General features: G+C 36.7%; 1 protein-coding gene across 1 annotated transcript in view; it reads right to left on the bottom strand.

Moving 5' to 3' along the window:
- Positions 1-417: 417 nt before the first annotated feature.
- Positions 418-24,173, bottom strand: part of POC1B (POC1 centriolar protein B) — a 47,135-nt gene continuing 23,379 nt past the window's right edge. Inside the window, exons 11-12 of the mRNA XM_009877129.1 lie at positions 1,710-1,892; positions 418-513 (exon numbers count right to left, since the gene is read on the bottom strand). Of these exons, the coding sequence (XP_009875431.1) occupies positions 418-513; positions 1,710-1,892 (279 nt within the window). The remainder of the gene's footprint in view (positions 514-1,709; positions 1,893-24,173) is intronic.

Below are 24,173 nucleotides of genomic sequence, written 5' to 3'. Positions count from 1 at the left end.
CCTTAGCACAAAGAGCATTATTTTAACAGCCCTTACCTGAGTAAAAAAACCTGTACAGTGCACTTCCATGAACAGCAACTGGAAATCATCTAAACATATGTAGTTTGTTGCTTAGTTGTATACAAAGATCTTATTAGGTTGAAATAAGAGTCTTGTAATGTTGAATGGGAATGATTTTAGAAAACATTAGTTTGGGCTGTGCTACGCTTTATTAAATATATAACCAGAATATCTGCTTGCTACCAATGTTCAAAATGTGCTTTTTTTTTTTTCTTCAGTTTTTATTAGTTTGACTTGTTACAATAGGATGAATTTTTTTTTGCTTACAGCAAAATCTAGTGAAGTAACATTTATTATTTCCTTGTGAATATATGAAACATACTCATCAATACAGTTAGTTTTCAACTTTCATTCTTCCTATTTTCCCTGAAGTAATATTTTTTGCTGATTTTCTAAGCAATCTTTCAATTTATCTTCAGTCAAAGTCAGACGTTGTTCCAGGATTGAAATAGTCTGCATGAAGAGGACAGTAATTTTAATTTGGTTTTATATTACTCACACAGAATTATAAAAGTGTGCAACAAAATAAAATAAGGAAAATAATTCTAATTCAACAGGAAAAAATACTTGAAGACGGCTTTTCCTTAGCTATGCCACTGTTTACAACTCTATTTAAAAATGATGGCTTTGTGTTTATGGAGATTGTCTAAAGGTTTAAAATTGTTTTCATAAAATATTTTCTGTGGGAGAAATACATACGTGCATATACAAATTACTCTGAAATACTCTTTTTGCAGAGTATTTCAGTAGGAAAACAGCCAGTACTGGTCATCCCAAATTATGTCTTCCAAAACCTAAAAGAAACTCCTACAGCAACTCTCAGAAGAAGTGAGAAAAAATATACTATTAGAAGGCATTCTCCAAGAGATTACCTTCATCAGAAAAAGTAGGTTTCTGGACACAGGCTGACAGGTGCTTTTTTCAGTCCAACTTACTACACAAATAATTTTCGACTGATACTTGACTCCATACTTTCCCAAATTTATTTCTTGAGTTAACATATCTATTGCTTTTGCACACAGAAGAAAAACCAAACCAAAAACCAAACCTTAGCCACTCCTTTTTGGTTTGATTTAATGTTAATATTACAGACTTCAGAGTAGTATCTTAAAACACAGATTAGTAAATCCAGATTACTAAAAAGAAGTATTAAGCGTTTGCAAACAAGTGACTTAGAGTCACTGATCAGGACTAGTATTTGTGGCAGCTTCACTGACACCAGGAATTATTCCACTGCTTAGATTCCTACCTAAGCAAAAACCTTGAACACTAAGTTTGAAAACCAATTTATGCCATTCACCCCCTGCTAATACATAACTGTTCAGGCTGGAATCTGGCAATGTCTGCTAAACAACGGGCTTCTGGCAAATCTACTGAAAAATAGTGACTCCTTTCCTCCCAAGTTAAAAATACAACAGTAACTTTTATGATTATGAAGCAGGAAGCTTTCACTTTAGCAAACACAATACATGAAATCAATATTTGCTGAAAGGAAAAGAAAAAAAGAACCAGTCTCTTGACTGTACAACCACTCAAAATAACCTCATAGACTTGAACATTCTGGTTTATGAACACGGTTCTTGGGTTTTTTTTCCCATTGACACATTATCATTTTCCACTGCAAGTGTTACCTGTTATCGCATACTTACTAGAGTTAAAACATCCAGTTGTTCCACAATGTGCTCCAAAGCATTACCCAGGGTGGGGGAGATGCACCTTTGCTTGTCCACATTATGCACAGCTGATTCACTCTCATGCTCTGAATTCTTTTTTGAACTTGTTGCCAAGACTGAAGCAGGGGGGCACTGCAGATCTTCACTGCTGACATCATCCTTGAATACAGAGACACCATTTGAAGATTCAGTTGCCTTTGTCTTCATGTAATTGGAACCATATGAGAAGACTGGCAGAAAAGCCTGGCTTTTATTATTTTTTTTTTAAATCTATTTACACATATATGCACACACACAAGGGCCGCCAGATTTGCTTCTTGTACCAGGTCCAATTCATAAAATTTTCAATTCATTCTGACCTCTGAGAGAATTTCAGCTGTGATGGAGGTGGCAATAAGAGAAATCTCATCAGTCTTTTAGGTAAGTGTTTCAGGGTACATATGAGTGAGAAGCTACATGCTGTACTACTAGAGCTTGAATTAAAGCTCGAATAAATACTATTGCTGACTGGAGTTTTCTTCAAAAAGATAGTTCTAGTTCACAAAGGAATTCATTCACAGTAGTCATATGGATGAAAAATCCATATGTGACTAGATGATCACAAGGGTTCCTTCTAGCTTCATAGTATGAAACCTTTGTTTAGTATAAATTAACCTCTTCTTTCAGAGTAAAAAAGATAAAATGAAGTAGTTTTTAGTTGTTTATTCAGTGGCATTACTTTGTAAGGAACTGATTCCTTCAGAAAATGGGAGGAGGAAACAACAGAAAAGACTCACACGATGCAAAGTTAAGAGAGAAATAACTTTGATGTATAAAAACTGCTCCAGGCTAAGTGAGAGAGCATGATCTTCTCAATCACTTCTGGTTTTGTTTGTGCCTTGAAGTTCTTAATGGCACTTTTGAGTCACGAAAGGTTAAATCATCAACTTACTTATTAGAAAGTCTTTCATAACAACTTTACCTGTATTAGTGACTTTTTGAGATTTCTTTGAAAACTTCTTGTATTTTCAGATAATTTCAGTTTAATGCTGAAATGAGCTGAAGTAGTCAAGTTTTATTATCTTTAATTATATTTCCAACTTCCACAACATTTAAAAACCAAAACTTTTAAATGACTGTAATTTCACTGTTTCTTTTAAACTTATTGTCAGCTGATGAAACTATCCACTAGCTATGCAAAGGGGAAATTTTAGTCTTACTTGATGTATAGATCTCAAAGGTCCCTTCCAGCCTAGGCCATTCTATGATTCTATGATTCTATTTAATACACAGTATTTACAATGTGCCCAAGATATATTTATGTTGTAAAGCTGAACTGATTGACAAAAGAGTCTTGTAATCATTGTCAGACATTACAAAAAAAACAATCTCCTAAATCTATAAAATAATCTTGTAGACTATAAATTGCCAGGCAGAATTAGTGGCAAACCTCTACAAGATTACCTAGACATGTTGATGAGTTTCTGTCAAGAATGATCTATGTGTAGTTGACCCAGCCTTTGAATCAAGTAGAATCAGAGAGTGATGAATAAAATACTACGGCTACAAAAATGTCATGATTTTAAGTATAATTAATACTAAATCATATCATTGTTATCAGGAACTTACACTGCTGCATTTCCCACAATACTGCTCCTGTGTCTTCAGTGCCATTGTGCACAGTCCTGACCAACTGACCTGCTCTGTTCTCTAGACTCACTGTTGCTGATTCTCCAAAATCTTTTCTTCCCTAAGTGCTGGGGTTGTGCTAGCTACCTCAGTGAGAGAGACCTGAGCAAGAAACAAGTTTTGTCCACCATCTATCCATTCTTTTCATTTGCAAAGCACAAGAGAGAACCAAAAATGCCACACATACAGTCAGTAGCAGCCTGTGGGTCTGGGGAGGGGAATGGCTGAAAGCAGAGACTGTGGTGGGGTAAGGGGGGGTTTGTATCTTAGGAAGAGAATTTTAAAGAAGAAAGTTTCACCGCCTTCTGTGGATTAAGAGCTCCATTGTGCAGTTATCGGTTCAGCCCCCAAGCAAGAACCCATGAAATGCAGCGCACAGGGCTGATAGGGATAGGGGGAGACACCCATGCATACACTTCAGACCTTAACTTACAATGCTACAAAACCACATGCAACCCTTCTCAAGGTACCATGGTATTTGGTAATACGTCACTTTCATTAATTTCATTATGATGAAAGAAACAGGTAGATAAACTACAACATACCTCCAGTTCCCTTTCAGGCCTCTGTTCTGTGCTTGGTGACTGACTTATGCAAATCAACTAAGCACGTCAAGTAACAGAGGTCTGATGCAACTAATACTGAAAGCCATCAGTGATTGGTATCGATACTCAGTTGTGTCAAAAAATAAAAGTGTGCTAGGCATCAGACTACAGATTTCAAACATTAAATGTCCAAGGCTGTTCTACAGAATGTCTTAATGGTTACAACATTTGCATTGGTCTACAGAGAACTGGCCTTCTCAGTCTACAGCTATTTAAACTCACAGCTCATAGTGCAGTGCTTTGTCAGCCAGGCTATTGCCTGGCATAAAAAACCCATGAAACTGTGGAAGGAAGGGTATTCTCTCCAACCCTGCTGTTTGAGTTTTGCCACTCATCAACAGCAAGCAGCTTTAGTTCAGTGATTAGGATGCTCAGTCAAGAGCAGGTAAGTCCTGCTCCCATGAGAGTCTTTGTATTTTACATATAAGGAGATAAAATGAATAAAAATTCTATAGAAAAAAGGACTTGAACCCAGAACTTCTCCACTAACTAGATGGTTTAGTTACAACTTACTCTCCAGTACCATGAATTTCAATTTCTTCTCAGTATGAAAAAACTTGTGATGTCAACTTCAAATTATTCCAAAGAATTGTACATTCTGAAGAAGTCACTTGTTAGCATAAAATGAAATAGAAAACAAATAGTTTGATTTTTTGACAAGATAGGCAGAAAGTGTATTTTCCACTTAATATTACTTTGCTTTAGCTCCTTGCTTTAAAGTGTCAGAAGTCCTCAAAAGAAAGTGTTTTGAGTATTTCAGAATGTTCTGGCTCACACACTATTCCATGCATGTTTAGATGAGTATGAAGTCTATAGGATTATTGCATCTTAAGACTGTCCATATCCTCCCTTTGCAGATGTGTTGCCTGATCTAGTTGAGAGGCGTCCCCGCCCACGACAGGGAGGTTGGACTAGATGATCTCTAAGGTCCCTTCCAGTCTAGGCCATTCTATGATTCTATGATTTTGTTACACGAGAAACCATTAATTCAATTCTAGAAGAGCTCAGATTCACTGTCTTATTTCTGACTTACCAAGTTTTATCTGAGGTCCTTGGGAAACAGGATTAATGGAAGCTTTTTGGCACGCTTGCTAAATCACAAGATGAAGATAGTCTCAAATGCTATTAACATGGAAAAGATTAAGCTCAATTTGGCATTCAAATACTAAAGAAAAAATATTGCCATACATTAACAAATTCCTGCCTTACAGCCAATCATACTATTAGCTCAGTGGTTTGAGCGCGGTGCTGGCAACAAGGACTAACACCGAGGTTGCGGGTTCGATTCCCACTCGGTCCCCATGTGTTGCCTGGTCTAGTCGAGAGGTGGCGTCCCTGCCCATGACAGGGAGGTTGGACTTGATGATCTCTAAGGTCCCTTCCAGCCTAGGTCAGTCTATGATTCTATGAAGTCCAGCCTTATATTTAACAGGAGAGTCTGTTAGAACAGACTTCTTAGTGAGATTTCTACAGGACAGTAAGATTACAGAAACCTTGCTTCTGTCTCTAAGTCTTGACTGCTTGCCCAAAAGGTTCCAAACCTCAACCAAGATTAGCTAAATTTGACGGAGAGGTAGTGGGCTCACTGATTAAGCTGCAAAAAATTCAGGAAGATTGGAGGCAGGGTAGATGGGACACATTGCAGGAAAAAACTCAAGCACTATATTTTCTGCAGGGCAGCAGTAAACCTGCCCAGTTATCAGGCACCTCATGATGAGGGAATTTAAAAGCGTCCGTGAAAAACAGCCCGTTGGTGCAGGAACAATTTGTAAAGCTTATGCAATTATTCTTCATAGACACCTCTATGTGTCCTCTGAAAATTTTAGCACTTTTTGCTGATTTTAATCAAACCTAATGAAGAGGTAGGGGTCTCAGAAGTAATTAAGTTCCTGAAAGCTTCAGGAAACAATCTGCTGAGTTTCTCACCTGAGATTAAGGCAGCTCTACAAGTTCAAGCTCCTTAGCTCTGGAAGGGAATAAGGATGTAAGTCCCAGAAGTGCAAGAAAGACCCAGGCTGGAACTTGTGTCTTTCCAGACACCAGTATCAACAAGCTCATTGGAAATAAACCTGTCCATCTACTGTTAACGAAACTACTTGTATTAATGTTTTGAGAAGTACATTCATTTTCTTGCTGTGTGAATGATACAGGTAATTAAATAACACAGACAAAACAAAGGCAACTCTAAACTTTGACTGATATTCTATGATTCTAACTAAAGGCATACTGCTTTGCAAGTTCAGTGTCCTACAGATAATTTGTTAATTCTCAAGTACCTAAAAATAATAAAAAATAGATTGAACATTCAACAACAATAAAAAATTTACTATCTGATATTTGAAATGTTAGGATTTAAAATTAATTTAAATTAATGTGGAGTGGGACAGGAAAACAATCTGAGGTTATTAGACATTGGCACATTCTTCTAAAAATAGATCTACTCTGACATTGGTATTTCTCAGTTTCCTTTCAAACAAACCTGCTGTACTCCAGACTGAAAATAAAGTAGAGATTTAAGTTTAAGGTTCCAGAAACTGATTACAAATTTTACTATTAAAGCCAACCTAAATAGAGACTTCCAACTCAAGGACGAAAGCTGTCAATCCAGCCAACAGAGCAAATCCTAAGCTACTAAAAAAACTCACTAAACATTTTTTTCTTACAGCAAAATTGATCCAAAATTCAATGTATCAGACAAATAGGCTGTGAAAAAATGCTTCATTGCTCAGTAAATTGCCACAGACATTGCAAACTGGAAAATTCCTCTTGTAATTTAGTGGGTTAAACAGCAAATTGAGATTCTTCTGTTATATACTTAAAGATATAAAGGACACCATGACATGAAAATGCTTATATAAATAACGCAAAGGCATTGATGCTTGCCAAATCCGAAAGGATCAAATACAAATAATTTAACTTTCAAAATTAGTAAGACAGAAATGAAACAAGACAGTTTCAGATTTTTAATTTATCTGAATTGTGCCAAAAAGGTTGTTATTTTTATCATATTCCAGAAATTTTTAGAGATTTTTAAATGTTGTCAGACATCATGTACGCTGCTATATCCTTGAGGTGCCTGCTTTCTATTTTAACCTTTCGTAGCATGTAAATTTATAATCTCCTCTAGCTCAGTGAAGGGGCCAAAACTGCTGAAATCTAATGCAACTCTCAAATGCCAAAACTTTGTTATAAAGGAGTGACACTAGTCTCAGTAGATCTTCTTTACTTTTGGATACTGATCTGTTCATGTCCACCACTTTCAGCATAAATTTTATTAAAAAAATTTATTTTTAAAGACATTCTTTTCACCCAACAGCCTATTTTCATAAAGTGTCTCAAGAACTAGATGTTCTCTTTCCTTCAAATTAGCCCCTTTTTAAAGTACTTTAAATACTATCAATTCATAAACAACATTTCTATATGTTGCCAGCAATGTAGTAAAAATGCCTCATAATTCAAAACCCCAAACTACTCTGAAAGTCTTCAGAGCTATAGCTTATTCTGAGAGAATAAATTTGAATATGGCAATCAATTTTAAATTGTTACTTCTGAGCAAAGCTAAAAAGAAACTTAAAATGTGTACAGTGTTTCCATTCACAGTTAGTAATAAAATGGATGTACATTTGGGCAACTTCATGTGAGTTACACATAAGGAGGAGAAGGAACAGATTTAATTAATCAATAGGAAGTTATTACTATGACATTACCAAGCGGATGTTCAGTAGAAAATTTAATTTAGCTTATAACTGATGTCACAAACAGCAAACCATAATTGCTCATCTTTGTATTCTGTCAAGTGAAATAGCCAAAGCTCTGTGGGTGGTGCTTAATCAATCTGAGAAAAATCCTTACACATAACCTTATCACCTCTGCCTGTTCCCAAATGTTTTCCCAGGAAACATTCTCAGATGAGACAGAAACAAACACTGCATTGCAGTCTCTTTTTGCTTCATGATGGATAAGAATAGAATCTGAGTAAAATGCGTCCATATATAAAGATGCCTGAGCAGTTTTATTTATAGCAGAAAAATATTCCCTCAAGGAAAAAAATATGAAAAAATACAAGTCTCTGTCATTCATTTGTAAATCATTAGTCTTAAATCTTCTAAGAGCTTCAAATTCAGAAAACATAGACAACAGCTTCCAAATGAGTTTCTTAATGATGTTACAATTAAGAAGGGCTTATATGAAAAAGTGATATTGGTAAGGATCCTAATGAATCACATAACTTGGCATGGCCTGCTTTTTCAAAATAATCCTTTAAATTTCGAACACATGGTACATTTTCCTACTAATACTAAAACATTTTTGATACTGTGATTAAAACAACTACAAACAATTAGTCATAAGTAGGGCATTAAGCTCAAACAGACCAAAGAGCAAAGGCATAGCAGAGTAGTCTCCCACCTTACTAGGTTTTGATTTCCTGTGGGTTTTGGTTATGTGAAATCAGGAGAAGCAACAGTACTATCATTATCACTGCTTTTTCCTCCATCTTGCAGACCTACCCTCTAACAAAAATGGTTCATTGTAGACATGCTAAATTGAACCCTTCAGGACAGTTTTTTCTCCCTTTTTTTTATATATATATATATGCTGTGATTATTCACAGATAGCTTCTACTGCTTTGAAATGTCTTCTTCAGTCAATAAGTGATCCACGTAAAATGCAGCTCTCTGATGTATTAGGCTAATGCTGAGTATGTTAAATCACAATCTTTTTTACGAGTTTCTACTACTGAAAACTTCCCTGTAGTTTCAGCTGATGATGGCACTCTTCAGCTCCTCTCTGCTTGCACGTGTGTGAATCAGCACAGCAAAAACCTGCCATGTGCCAAACTGCAGCTCTGTGCCCCCTTGCTACCTGATGAGGCAGTTTGGTAGAAATTATTTGCAAACTTTAACTGAAGTTTTGCATTCAAGCAGCAAAATACACATAAACTATGTAGCACATCTAAAACAAAGTTCTACCATGCATTTCTAGCTTAAGCAGACCTCTTTCAGAACAACCCACAACATTGAACTCCACACTTCATTCAAAGTCTTTCATGCCTTGTTACGTATCTCTTGATGTCTTCTTAAGCTCTTAAGAGACAGCCCAAGCTAAAACCAAAAACTGAAAGCACTTACATTAAGTGCATCTTATCCAATCTGCCATGGGAATATTTGGTCTCCTCCTCTCTGGCACAGGTATCATCACTGAAGGCAGCACATCCTTCAGTTCAGAACTTGACCATGAGCAGTGGTATCAGGACACAAACTCACAGCTGACAAACCAAGCCAGACTCTCAGACTGTATTCCTTAGCAAAACAGGCACTGTCACCTAAAGTGGAATAGTACTGTCTTGAGCCTAGAAAACAACAAATGCAGCCTGAAGCTAACTGTGTTTACAGAGGTCACAAGGCCAGTACTATGAAAACTAGTTGCTAACTTGGTTTTTGGATTTTTATTTTTTTTAAAATGTCAGTACAAAACTGAAATCCTGATGCACTTACAGCTATGGACTCATTAATCAGATGTATTCATTTCTATCAGGATTACAGCTATGTTAAACTTAGCATTGCTGTGATGACATGAAATAATAAACTCCTATGTTCAGAAGCACATCTCAAGATATCTTGAATCGATAGTTATATGTAAATAAATTATATCACACTTTAGATGTATTCTTTTATGCACTCAATGAGAAACAGGCTACATGGTTTTGTTATGTAAACTTTTTCCCCAGATTGCTGCTGGTGGTCAGAGAAAACATCAGAGAACTGCACATTCAATGCACTGAGTATTTTCCAACACCCCACGTACAACAAACAAAAAAACCTCCATGTTCTGTTCATGTCAAGAGAACACAGAAAAAGAACCAAAAATAAGCCTTGTTTTCATAAAGAAACATAAAAATTAGTATTTCTCCAATAAAAACCGTATAGAGGTTGCGTGCATCCACTTAGAAACAAACATTTCTGAAATATTTTTCTGAACTCTTAGAGCATCAGTAATACCTCAGCTTTACTTAAAAAGAGATTGTGAAAGCATTTTTTTTTAGTTTGCTCATTGATGTTAATTGATGTTAAATCAATAGTTCCATGCAGAGTCAGAGTCTGATTCAGTAAAGGGCTCCACAAAAACTGAATAACTATGCTCTGTTTCAACTGGATTTAGATAAACCTAACCATTAAATTAAATGAAATACAGTACCTAAATACAGTAGCTACACAGCCTGTAAGGGAAGAAAAAAACACAGCCCCCTCAAACATGCTCTTATCTAACCACTACATTTTAAGCATTCAGAGAAAACTGAGATTTCCCCTCACAAAAACAGCAATACTGATGAAAAGCTAATGAATAAAAAAAATGTCATAAACATCCCACACAAACTAGGCAGAAATCACTAGAGGTTCCATTTCCAAAGGTGAGAATTTCCCTGCCAGGAAGTCACTTCTAAATATAACCATTCAGGAGGACCATATTCAAACACTTTCATAAATTATAGAAAATAGTTGACCACAGGCAATAAAAGTAACAATATGTAACCTATGCAATAAAGGTAAAGGAAGATAATAACTAATCTTTAATATATCTATTTTCAGCAAGAAGCTTTGTAGAGCTGAGGACAGATAATATGAAACCACAGAAACATTCCCACTATTCACAATTACTAAATAAAGTAGCCAATTTTATTTTAGGCAAATTAGTTCGGACCACGTGTATGCACACCCAAGGGAACACGTTATAGCTAAAATCAATGCTAAAGTTTCAAGTGACGACTTCTTTTTACCTATAGAGAATCCTAATAAAAAACATATTACATACTTTGCTTGAACTTCTTATCCATTCTAGGGCAGCAAAAAGCTGAAAGGGGGCAGGAAGAACACTTTTAACAGAAACTGAAAACATAATGAAATTCATATTAGAAACAAAATAACGACAGCAAATGAATAAACCTATACGGACAAGGCCTCCTTTCCACTACTATAAATAGAATATTTTGCTATACTTGACACTCTAAATGCTAACTCATAAAAACAAGTTTAAAAAAAAATAGGACTTTCTTAGCATGTGTGCAAATTCCTTATACTCCAAGTAGCAGATTGTGGAGGTTCACAGAGGACACAAATAAATACATGGAGGGAGGGAGGCAGGGTTACCTCCACGTGTGAGTGAGAGCACCCTATCCTCGCCAGGGCATCTACTCAGAGAAATGATAGCTGCTCTTCTGGACTGCCTGCTCATGAATTACAGAATCACAGAATCATTGAATCGCTTTGGCTGGAAAAGACCTTATGAATCATCAAGTCCAACAACCAACCCAACACTGCCAAGCCCACCACTAAACCATGTCCCTAAGCACCTCATCTACATGTTCTTCAAATACCTCCAGGGACGCTGACTCAACCAGTTCTCTGGGCAGCCTGGTGCAGTGCTCACCAATGCTTTCAGTTACAACTTGAGGCCATTTCCTCTTGTCCTAACACATGTTACATAGGAGAAGAGACTGATCCCTACCTAGCAACAACCTCATTTCAGGTAGTTGTAGGGAGTGATAAGGTCTCTCTTCACCCTCCTTTTCTCAGGCTGAACAACCCCAGTTCCTTCACTGACTAAAAGTCTTCGCTTTATTCAGAAACAATAGCTGGTAACAGCATGATTTATTGTGCTGTCTTAAAATATATATAAGAGCAAGCACTTCAACTATCTCATTCAAATGGCTGGCAAAGTCACCTAGCATATTCATCAATATTGTTCAAAATGAATTTACAATTAAAAGAGATTGTTCAACAAACCCAAAGGAATTTCTCATTCTTGAAGGTATATTTACTTCTAGGAAAACCAAACCAAAGCCATTTTTCTTAAGTTTAATTTTTCAAATTAAAACACATTTTTTACAATATGTAATTGATTTATCTCAGATAAGTGTCCCAACCTGTTGGGGCAAAGCTAATCTTGATCAAGTTACACTGTACATAAGTGAAAAGAGCTAAAGGAATGTGTTTCTGTCTTAAACCTCATCTCTCAATATAAAAGAAAAAAAAAATTACTGAAGAAAAAAGCCTGAAAATACAAACTCTGCCAGAATGAGGAGGATTGACCTGTCTAACCTCCTCTTAAAACCTACAGAAAGCTGAGAAAAGCTGCAGTTCCTATGCTTCAGTCTCCAAAGCCCTGAGGTCTGGGGTTTCACAAGAGTGGGAAGCTGTCGCACTGGAGAACCAGCGTAGACCTCTCTACATTGCAGAGCCTCCCTTCATGTACATACACATACTATATTATCAGAGCCCTTTTTTGTAGAATCATAGAATGGCTTAGGTTGGAAGGGACCTTAGAGATCATCTAATCCAACCTCCCTGCCATGAGCAGGGACGCCTCTCAACTAGATCATGATACTCCAGGCCTCATCCAACCTGGGAGCAAGAAATCTTTTTGCCAGCCCATACATAAGCACGTACTCACACACTTCTACAGACAACCCTCTTTCACAGTTATAAGCAATTCCAACAGAAGCTCCTTTCTTTTGGCTCAGCTGCACCTGTACCAACGGGTTTTATCAGGATACCAGTGTCAGTGCTATGGTATGAATTTGTTTTTTTGGTACTTCATACCAACATAACTCATGTCAACAAAACTTTGTTGCACAGACAAACCTGGCTTGCCTCCTGTTATGGGAGGCTAGGAGGTGCAGCGTGTCTACACAAAGCTTTCATAGAGCAATCTCTTGTGAGATCTGTCACCTTTGACTTCCCTTCAGAGCAGGGGTAACAGGAGGCTATACCACTTGACCAGGTGGCTATTAACAATACCATAGGTTTTTTTTACTTCTACGCAGCAAACAATCTCCTCCAATTCAAGTTACTTACAAGAAAATATCAAGGAATAAAAAAAGCATTAGAAATTAAGTTAAAAATCCAGTATAATAGAGTTCAAAGTTAGATCCAACAGAGCCAGCACAACTGATTGACAACTTTGCCAAAGAGCCAGATGCTACTACTAAGGGAACAAAAAACCCCCACCAAACAAAAAAAACCCCCACCAAACAAAAAAAAAACCCCATGCCCAATATTTCACAGCTTGAAACTGAAATGCCCTGACTATAGCCAGAAGGCACATATTTTACTATGTAACAGAGGAACACTGTTCCTGTTTTTACAAGGCTTTTGTTAATAAAATGTTACACCTCTAATGGATGATTAAGAAAGGTTTGACCAGGATATCAAATACTTTAAAAATCATTCACACAGAACTCTCATAAGGATAAAATGAAGCTTCAAAATTTTCCTTGAAAAGTCAAATTTATGTGCTTCTGTTAGGTTTCATTTAACACCTAGAGAAAGAAGCAAAAGTCTACACTGAACTACTTCAGTGTTCAGCACTAGTAATATGCTCAAGGTTTGGATGAGCTGTCCAACCTGTCCACGTGAAAACAGCATTCAGTTCTTCTGAGCTTAGTTCAGAGGAGAAATTTTCAAAAATTGCCTTAGCAGCACTAGCATAACTTCATACTTAAATCAGCTGAGTTTTACTGTCATGGGAATGAAATCAGGAAATTGCAAAAACTGAGAAATTTGAGAATTGCATACAAATATCCAAGGAATATTAACTTTGGAGCAGTCTGACATGCCTGTTATACTCTGGAAAAATAATTTATTTTAATTAGTGTTCTATTGCAAACTTCTGTCAACATACATACATTGTTCAGCACCAGTTAAAATGTGTTGGCACACAAGACTAGTAGGTAGGTAGGTAGGTTCTGCTTGGCTGTATTAAAAAGGAATTCAACAATGATTAAAATTACAGTTAAAGCATTAAGATTGCCAATAATAGCTTTACTTTGAAATGCTTCATAATTTTCTCCCACTGTTGGGCTGTGACAGCTGGAACTTTGAGGAAACCAAAATAAACACCTTACTGATTTAAGAATATGTTCTGCAGTTCTGCCATTGCATTAAAATCAGAAGACAATTAAAAAAAAACCAAACAAAACCAAAACTTTTCTCTACAATAAGCTGAGAGTGGATTTTGTTGCTCAAACAATTTGTTAACTACTAGGCTCTAAGGACTTATCTTCTCCCTTCTCGACACTTGGTATTTGTATTTTGGCCAATTTCTTCCTACCTAAAATGACAAAAATTAACAAGCCATTGGAAGTGACGAACTATCAGCATGAGACAAATGGCACCACAACTCTGACTGAATTTGGGTGGTCAGGGCAGGGGGAAGGGTAGGGATGGTGGCTTACTCAGTGAGTTACAATACCAAGAACACTTATTATTCTTAAATTTCACGGGGACATGCTACTAGAAGAAGTCTTGATCACTGAATCTGGTCCTCAAGTATGAGGAGTTTGTATCTATACCATTCTCACTAAATCTCTTATTTTGGAACTGACACCACCTCTCACAGTGAGACTATTGACTATTATGACTATTTATTTTCATTTCACAAAGTAGAAATATGGATAAAACTTAGCTTTTACAGGTTATGTTCTAGTCAAGTAAAAGCATAAAACCTTCCCACTTCTGCCTCAACAGATACTCTTAATATCAGAATGGCCATATCCACAATGCTGTTGACTTCTGTTAAAATAAATATGGAGAAATAAATTAAAAAAGTAGTCAGCTGAAATTTAGGGGTTTGTTCTCCACTTCTGCGAATGATGCTGGGAGAACCCCCCCCTCCTTTTTCTTTAGTTCTTTGTGTGACACTGTCTTATGGATTAAGACTCCAATTCATATTATTAGCAATGTGACACGGAAGTGGGTGGAAAAAAGATCTAGTACAAAGGGCTGCCTCTCAGCAGCAAAATGGTACAAGGGCAATAACTTGAGGAAGCTCTGCCTCACGATTCTTAGAGGATTCCTATGCCACCGAACTGCAGAGAGGTAGTAGGCAGTGAACACAGTGGAAGTGAAGCAACCTGGTCTAATGTACAGGACGATTCACAACTTCATGTTCCAGATCCAGTCGCTGTCACACCTCATTGCTCTTTCCTGGTATGAGAGAAAACTCCACTTCCAGTCTCTGTTAACTGTAGTGATGCTTATGTGACCTGAAGAGCTGAGGTCCTACAAGTAAATGCATAACTCAAAAAAAGCAAGATCAGGGCTTACTCCTTCATTCAGTAAGGTGTAGCAACTTTTGCACAAAACAGGTGCTGAAGAACAGGCTTGTTATGCATTGGCACTTTTCTCCATTTCATGAATATAAGTAGAAAATAACAACATAATATAGGATTTTAAAAAAAAAAAGCATAACATCATATAGGGCACTAAAAAAAATACATACACAAATATCTCCTTAGACTATAAGGATATATATAAAAGGCTACATATATACACACATAAAATACATATATAAAAGTATATATATATAACATTTTTCTATACTTGTGTGCATATATATATGTATGTATGTATATGTGTATATATATGTGTATGTGTATATACATATGCATCTACACACTTAAACAAAACACCTTACAAACTCTTAATACCTTAGAATAGAAATAAACGACAGCTCTGTCCCCTATAACATGCAAGCTTTAAAACTGTGTGTATATATATATTAGGAAAATAAATGGAAAACACTAAACAAAGGGTTTATCATTTGAAGATTAATATTAAGTTCCACTAGTCACAGTGTATTATTTTAGTCATACATTCATCCAGGTTTAAACTATTTGTTAAACACCCATACAATTCTCCTGTACATGATCCACATTTAATTGCCACTACATTACTAGCACCTGAGGTGTGTTTGGGGTTTTTTGTTTGTTTTGAACAGCAAACTTAAAACATTGATTAACATGAGTACTCTCTATGTGTTCAAAATGGGGAAAAATACAACAACAGAGTCATATATACATGAAGTCTTTTTTTTTAATTTGCTCACCTTCCTATTGCTCTAACGTAGAAAAGATGTCTTGGAATTGTATTTCTATTAACGAAATCCAGATCAGAACCATCATGGTCTACAATAATACTCAATATCAATTATCTTTATATAAGTCTACATAATTCAGTATACTGTTGTAGGAACGCTGTATCAAAGTCCTGACATATCCCCAAAAAAAAACAAAAAAAGAATTTACATAGTCAACTATTTCTTTTTGGTGTAAAGGAACATCCTTTTATCATAACTAATCACACTGGCAGCCAAAACAGGAGTGTCAGTATGTTCCATGAGAAGGACTGAAAGCCATAGTGTGTGTGCAACTTGGAGCTGAATCACAGGGGTCGAAATTGCTTGTGTCACTATATCTCAATAAACTACACACATCTGGTTTGGAAATCTGGTCCTCTGAATAGACCAGGACAAAGAGAAACTGGAAAATTTTATTCTGTTCCTGTTTGTCATTTCTTTGGTATTGAGGTCAGATGTTTTACCAAACAACAGAAGAGAAATTTTAAGAATCACTGTGGATTCAAATTAAAGCCCTCTTGCTTTGTAATGATGACCAAGTTGCAGTCTCTCCACAACCTCTCGCGTTTTAGAAGAAAAATCTTTATTTGTAGTAATATTACAATCTTTTAAAACTTGAAATGAAGATTACTGTGATATTTTATTATCACCAGCAGCAGCCTGGTGACAAGGAATTTATAGAGCTGTGTGTCCATGCAAGGTACAAGAGGATGTATCATTTCCCATACACTAATGAAAACATAGTGTTGCTGGCACTCTCTGTCATCTATGTCCCTGCATCTTATGGAAAATAATTTCTAATAACAACGGGCAACATTTACACAAATCTTTTCTCAAGCACATAACACTTATACATAAGATACTCCTGCTAAGAATAGCAGCTTGGATGCCGAAATCTGTTTGCACTCCCTTGTTCTCACAGCCACGTGGCACTTTCGTTGAAAGTAAAGCACATATCTCTAAACAGTTTGGTTGTACAGGTTAGAGTTGGATTAGGGATATAACTGAATTGAAAGAAATATATAGAGAGTTATAAATAATATTTAATTTCTTCCCTAAACTAGCATTAATGAAAAACTGCATTAAATACTATCTACTGAGGTATAGATAAGAAATATAAATACGATTATGCTAAAAGGCATGTAAAACAAATACCATACTGTGATGTTCCCTTTATTAATTTCATTTGATTAAGGCTGACTCTGTGCTTGCAACAGCATAGAAGAGCTAAAAAATCGTGCAATCAGTTGTACAGTATTGGTTATGACAGGTAGTGGTCTCGTCAGGATGTGGAGATGCCACACTCAGTGGGATAGGGAAGAAGGAATATGCCTTACTGTGTGCCACGCTCCGTACTTGATGCTAAAGCTACAGTAAAAATGAAAGCAGTTGGCTCTATAATCCCAGATCAACATCTGGCATTCCAGTCCTAAATGCCAAATTCCTGTTGGGGATTTAGAGCCTTCGCAAATAAAATATACTGTTGTTTTTACAACTGTAAAACGCAGAATAATATAAATGACCATATATTAGAAGTGATGAAACACAATTGGATTGGGGTAGCTGAAGGCTTCAGCAAAAACTCTATAGCCATTAGAACTGGGAACAATATAAGAGACATTTTAGCCCACTTTCCTAAGGAAACAATGCTGAGACTATAATTTCCATCCACTTGTCCCCACATCTCACTTTTAAGTTTTCAACTTGTTGCAGATTTAAGAGGGTCTGAAGAGGAAGAGATATCCTAGAGGGAGATGATTTCATATGAGTTTCCTGACAATAGATTGCCAGCTAAAGGAGAGAAATCAGTAAGTACTCCCAGCGGGAGAAAGGCTTTGGCACAAGTTTACATGTCGAACCAGAGAATGCATATGAGAGAAACAGAACTTAAAATGACCTCAAAGCAAGGGAAAAGCTTCAAATAAAACCTTAGTCAGCTACGAAACACCAATTTGTAGGAAGCTAGGCTACACAATTTCTGTCAGCCAAGGATTATTTGTACTTTACAAATATCAAGAACAAAAGAAATATTAGCTAGAGGTGTTAAAGAGTGATGCAGAAATTCTTTTAAGTGTTAATGAAGTACTTTTATTTTCCATTTCAGAAGATAGTAAATGTTGTAATTCTGGCAAAATACTTTGAAGTCCAACTGTAGCAAAAAAGACTGTTAAACAATTTACACTGTAAATATTTTTAAATCCTGGGTTACAAAGTTTGAACTCATTGGTTTTGAAATAACAAGTAAGGTAACAATGTTGATTTTGAATATATCCTGGAATAATGGAGAAATTCCAGGGGAGTGGGGAAGCTGACATTCCATTAGTAGTTAGAAAAGATAAACAGGATAACTGTGTGGTCACAGGTCACAGTCAGCTTGAGAACTGTGTCAGGGAAAAACACTGAAAAGTTTATCTAGGACATATATAGCAAAGATTTAAGGCATAATGTCAAGCAAATCAATATGGTTTGAGAAAGAAAAGAAATGGTCTATCAAACTAAAGACCTCTCTAATGAAATATTCAGTCAAACTGTTCCTGATAAAAGTACTTTAAAAAAAAATCCATAATATGCATGCTACGGTTTTAATTAACACATTTTAGGTTGTGATGCAGTATGAAGTCAATTATCTAGCTAGTGTTTCTTCAAAAGACAGTTAAATCAGAAGGCTGCTACAGAATCGTGATGGTTTTAGTGATTCAACTGAAATCCACTCTTGTTTCAGTCCTATGCAAAATGCATCAGTGATCTGAATGATCAAGTTTAGAGACAACACAAAAAGGCACACTGATAGCATGCATACAAAATAGTCAAGGTTACCTGGCAATTACTTCTCTCAACTGTCCAAATGCAACCTTATGTACATATGTAAAGTCTCAGAGATGAAGACACTGCAGAGTTATACACAGAAAGCTGGTGTTGAAAAGAATTACGGTAACATAATATATAACTGAGTGAAACAATAAAAATTCTATGTGGTGAGGCTCTTGAGTGAAGAATTACAGTAACTTCTGACAGCAACTTCTTACATGTAGTTATAAGTAACTGAAAGTACTGAGTGAGAGGTAGTATTCACTGAATTTGTACTTTTGCGCTACACTGTAAAAAAATGGAAGCATGGACACAGAATTCCTGTCCTGAGAAATGTGTAACAAACGACAGAGCACCTAAAAGAATGAATCACAGCTTAGAAGATTAATCTTTTCAGTGAGGAACATTTGATACTGGTTTATCTAAGAATAGGTTAAGGATAAAGTAAGTAATTCTCTTAAATCTCTATGTCAAGAATGGGGTCTTCCTCTACAATTAAAATACTCCAGCAGTCAACTTGGAGTTGCATTGCAATGCCTGTGCTTCAGGTCTGATGTGCAGTGTGGAACGGGTCAACTTCAGTTAGGTTACAGCCAGCACTAACCTCCTACTTAACCTCCAAATAATTTTTTCTCATTATTTCCTTTGGGCTGGTATTAGTGTTTGGATAGCTGAGCAGATCAGTGAAGTGACTTGGATAGAATTAACCAGAACAAAAACAGCCATTAAGTTAAAATGACTGTGAAATCATCCTTTAGCATTGTTCTACCTAAATTCTGACCCCAAGACTATTTTGGTGGAAGATACAAGCAAAGATGTTTTCAGATTTTTTCTATAACAAGCATTTACCTGATGAAGGAACATTTTTGCCCCAGGTGCTGAATTTCATTTGAAAAGTCTCAGTCGTGTTTTAAGCAGCCTATGTAATTTTTGGATCTGACTCAGTGTTTCCATTATCTCACATGAAGCAAGTAACTACATCTCTTACAGCAAACTAGACAGTAATGAAGAAAGGTCTGTAAGGAGAGATGTGTTGTATTAGAGCAACCAATATATTTGGAAAATGCTCAAACAAGCTTTTAAGCAGAAAGCACCCTCTGGGTTTAGATATCACTGTAATCTAAGTGATAAATAGAATTTGCTAGCACTTGTTCAAGCACTGTCATTTAGGAAAAATAAGAAAAGATTTAAACAACATTAAGGCATTTGCTTTTGTAACAAACTTGCATTAACCATTTTGAATAACATATATATTTCATTTCATATTCAGGGTTCTACCACACAGTTGCCAGCAGGTTGTGCCAAACTTAGACTCCAGCAGTATTTAAGAATAAAGGGTAATTCAAGGGCAGTATTTTAGCTTTAGCATCTTGATTTCTAACATGCTTGATCTGTAGCTCAGCTTTGTTATCCAGCTTAAAATAAACAAAAATAAAGTCTTGCAACCTTCTCTAAGTCATGCACTATGATCTAAACATTCTCTTGTTCCTCAATTGCACATATGCAATCTCAGAATTATTAATACTGTGAATGTGAATACTAAATAGTTCAAAACTTAACTTGTGCTGCTGCATGAGAAAAATTAAAACAGGTGTTTATGGGGTAAGAGAGCTACTGAATGCTAACTTCATTAACTTCCATTAAGCTAAATGACTCACAAATGGCATTTAGATCAGTAGTAAATCATCATCTAGGACAGCAGGAAGCTCATTACAGACTGACAATCCAAGTGATAGAAACACTTTTCTACAAGTGCTATAGTAGTAATTTCCTGTGTGAAAGGCTCGCTGCTGTTCCTGCATTCCTCAGGGACGCTTCTTCTCAGAGGATGTTACTCTTCCCCAGGAAGAGGAAGGAACCAGTTGTTATCGGATGCGTGGGCTGAGAGCTGTCGGGCATTTTCTGCATGCCGCAGAATCAGCTGTGAGAACTGTGAATACAGCTTCCATTCCCAGCCCAAGAAGGGGAAAACACTGCTTGGGCAGACAAGGTCAGAGCATATGTGTACAGTGTCTCAGGAAGTTGAAACAGAAATAATACCTGGAACTGCCATCCCTCTAGTTCCCAGAAATTTGCCGATTTGCTCAAGGAACAATATACAGACACGGATCAACTTGAAAAGCATTCCTGAAGCATTGCACTGTTGCCATGAATAAGAACTTACACAAAGTAAAATATCGCAGGTTCCAAAAGTCATCTCCAGCAAGCCAGTTATCTTACAAAACATGACTTATAGTCCAGCAATAGCATCTATTAATAACTGCTTATTTTCCAACTTGGTTAAAAAAAACCGCCACCAACTATCTGATTCAAAAATTACTAGGTAGGTAGGGCAGAGACAGACAAACAGTACAATCTCCTAAGGTACATTTCCTAAGGAAAGCAAGCTAAAAATAGTATAGGAAATATTATATCCTTGCACTCTCTAGTGCCCAAACTCAGAATTCTGTCTCCAAAGAAAACCTGACTTTCTCTCAAGCTCCAGTTTGCTCAAAGAATATAATGAAGCTTATTAAGGAACATAGAGACATGTATTATTACCTAATTATGTAGCGGCACAACGCGTTTCCTGTTCTCTCCTTGTAATCCAGCAGTTACACGCTGTGTTCGAATAGCACCACTGCAGAACGCAAGGGCCATCTGGGTCACATTCTTCTTTTATTACAAATATCAAGTTCACCTTCGTGCATCTGATCTTTAAGCATTATTTGGTGCTAGTGTTATCAAAGCATATTTCTTTTAAGATTAAGCACACAAATCTTTTTAAACACGGCTGCACCTCTACAGAGGTTCAAAAGGCAAGTTTAGAAATTCACTGTTCAGTTATGCCAAAGGCTTCATCCTTTTGGTACCTGTGACAGAGATGAGCCGTTTTGTTTGTACACGCTACACCTTCTTTGAAAGGCCCCTAGCTGGGCAACAGAAAAGGCTGTCTCTACTGCCTTCGTGGTTGTTCCAGGTGGATTAAGTGTAGCCTTTGAGAAGGATGGAAACTTTCCTTCACCGAGAGCAGCTGAACATGTTTAGGTGTAGAGCTGTGGGGAGAAGGCAGCCTGTCCTCTTTCCCCAGTCCCACACCCTGGACCTGCATAGCATGCAAAGAGTAGAAAGGTTTGTCTAGAGTGGAGTGTAAGTCAAGGTTACACTAAAAATTGCTTATCTAAGAGCAAGACTGGACAGAGAATGACTGATTTGCAAATACACAAAAGAGTTTAAAAAAAATCTTACTTTTATTCTGCCTCACTGAACACTTCCAAGGTCCTCTCTACTCACAGCGTTTATTCTTTCATTTTATAAGACCTAACATCAGAGACTCGGGGGCTGTTTGAGAGTTTGTGGTATGCTCATCTATAGAAAAGGCAGACAGTTTTACTGAACTCTGGAGAAACAGCATCTCTTGACAGCATTCCCTAATTTCATTCCATGTTCATCATTTGATGCTTGGCTCGTGGAGTCAGCAGTTCATTCAAATATGCATGTAGTGGTAATCAAAAAAACGACAGCATATGAAAAAAATCCATAATTTTTCGTGAAGTAGCGTTCCTTGTTTCTCTATCTGGGAGCAAGGAAGGCACAATGACGGGAGAAGCTAGGAACTATCTACTTTTATCAAAGACCTACTGGTGGGATCACTACTCAGTGCAGAGCTCAGTCTCATTGGCAAATGAGTTTTACACAAGAAACACAAGCAGGATATTTTTCTTTTTTCCTTAGAGGACAATGATTCTAGTCTTCCTTTCAAAAGAATAATGCCAGAACTATGAACATCAAGCAATGGTTAGAATTTTAAGTGAAAGGCTAAATATCCAAGGCCATAAGAAAACTTGATATCCATAGCTGAGAGAAAGTGGTTGTTCTTTCCGATGAACTACTAGAAGCAATAAGGGCAACCACTGTGCACAGTGAAATGCTGTATGAGTTTTTCTCTACCCGCTGTTCCCTTTTGAATTGGACTTGGGCCTCAGAGGAGATAAGTCTAAAATTCCTATTCTTTCCTTGGTTCCTTTTCCCCTCCCCTTAACCTCATGGAAAACAGTTGGTATTTATTTCCAAGTAAGGCTGGAGCCAGGAAGGGATGTAAATCAGAATAAATTTGAAGTTGCATGGTAAGGAAAATATTCAGTGTTTTTAACTTTTAAGATGAAAGTTGTTTTGTCATTCTCTTTTACAGGATTCTGGAGTTGTGTTAAGCCATACAACAAAGAGACATTACTCCAAAGATCTTTTCAAAATAAGTTCCAAGGAGGAAGAGTAGTTACATAAACCGTGATGTATACAGAGCCTGCAGAATAGATGCAAACTTTGCATTCATAATTTTTATATTTGTAAAATATAGGGGGTATTTTTTAGTTTATTTATTTATTTATTTTTTAGTACAACCAAAAATACAGCAGAAAAAAACTGTGTCAAAAATACCTAAACCCTGAAATACATACTGAGGAAGCAATGTGTATAAGATAAATGGAGAGTACAGATACTTCTACTTCTTGCATCAAGACACCTACTCCAAATGCAGTACAGACAAATTAACATTGTTTTACTTTGAGGAATAGAAGTTGCACATGCTCATATTTGCTTTCACTTATTTTACAAGTTTACAGCAGGGGGAAGAGATTTATTTGGTTACTTTCTGTTTTAAAGCACAGTACATTCCTTTTGCTCCAAACAGAAACAATCCTTATCTTGGCTCTTCCACTAATTAATCCAGTCTTAACTTTGTAGAAATTGTACTGTAAATGAACAATAAACATGTCTTGTTTTCAGTGTTTAACTAGAACTGTAAGAGAAAGAACAGCAAACATCTCCCAGCTAGTGCAGACATTGTGACTTCCAGATTACAGTACGTTGCTTTGCTTCCTCCAAATCCTGTTTACACGAGCAAGGTCAGGGGATGGAACATTAGAGAGCCTCTACAGTGATTTCCTGCTGCTGTCAGTAGAAACTACAGAGACATCATCAACTTTTCCTTGTTCCCAAGAGCTTATCAGGGACTGGAGGTTACCGACGTATTGCCTTACAGACGTGAAAAAAAACCCAAAACTTTTATAAATAAAGTACAATCAGAAGATGAAACAGGAGAAAATAGTCCTCAAGGGAAAGAAGACCTCCAGTTTTCCTTTTCAATAGTTCAGAAAACAAAGGCAATATTAAGCTGCTTGACACACGGGGAGGGGAGAAAGGCAGTAACGCTTTCAGAGTTTTCAGTGAGATAAAAAAGGTGAACCACCACCTCCAGCCCCCAAACCTTGACCCCAATTTCAGTGAACATTTTCAGAGTGTAAAAGGCTAGAACATACCTCGTTTTTAAGAAGTGCCACATAAGAAGGCTATTGGAAAAGACAGGGCATTATGCAAATACCAGTTAGCTAAGCACATCTAGCTTGTTTTTATACTGGTTTCAGTAACACGCAGGAGAATGAAATAAATCAATCAAATTCAAAGCTAT

The sequence above is a fragment of the Apaloderma vittatum genome, unplaced genomic scaffold, assembly GCF_000703405.1.
Source record: "Apaloderma vittatum isolate BGI_N311 unplaced genomic scaffold, ASM70340v1 scaffold7999, whole genome shotgun sequence".
Taxonomy (NCBI): Eukaryota; Metazoa; Chordata; class Aves; order Trogoniformes; family Trogonidae; genus Apaloderma; species Apaloderma vittatum.
The sequence above is the reverse complement of the archived record's forward strand: the minus strand, read 5'-3'. Positions and strand labels throughout refer to the sequence as shown.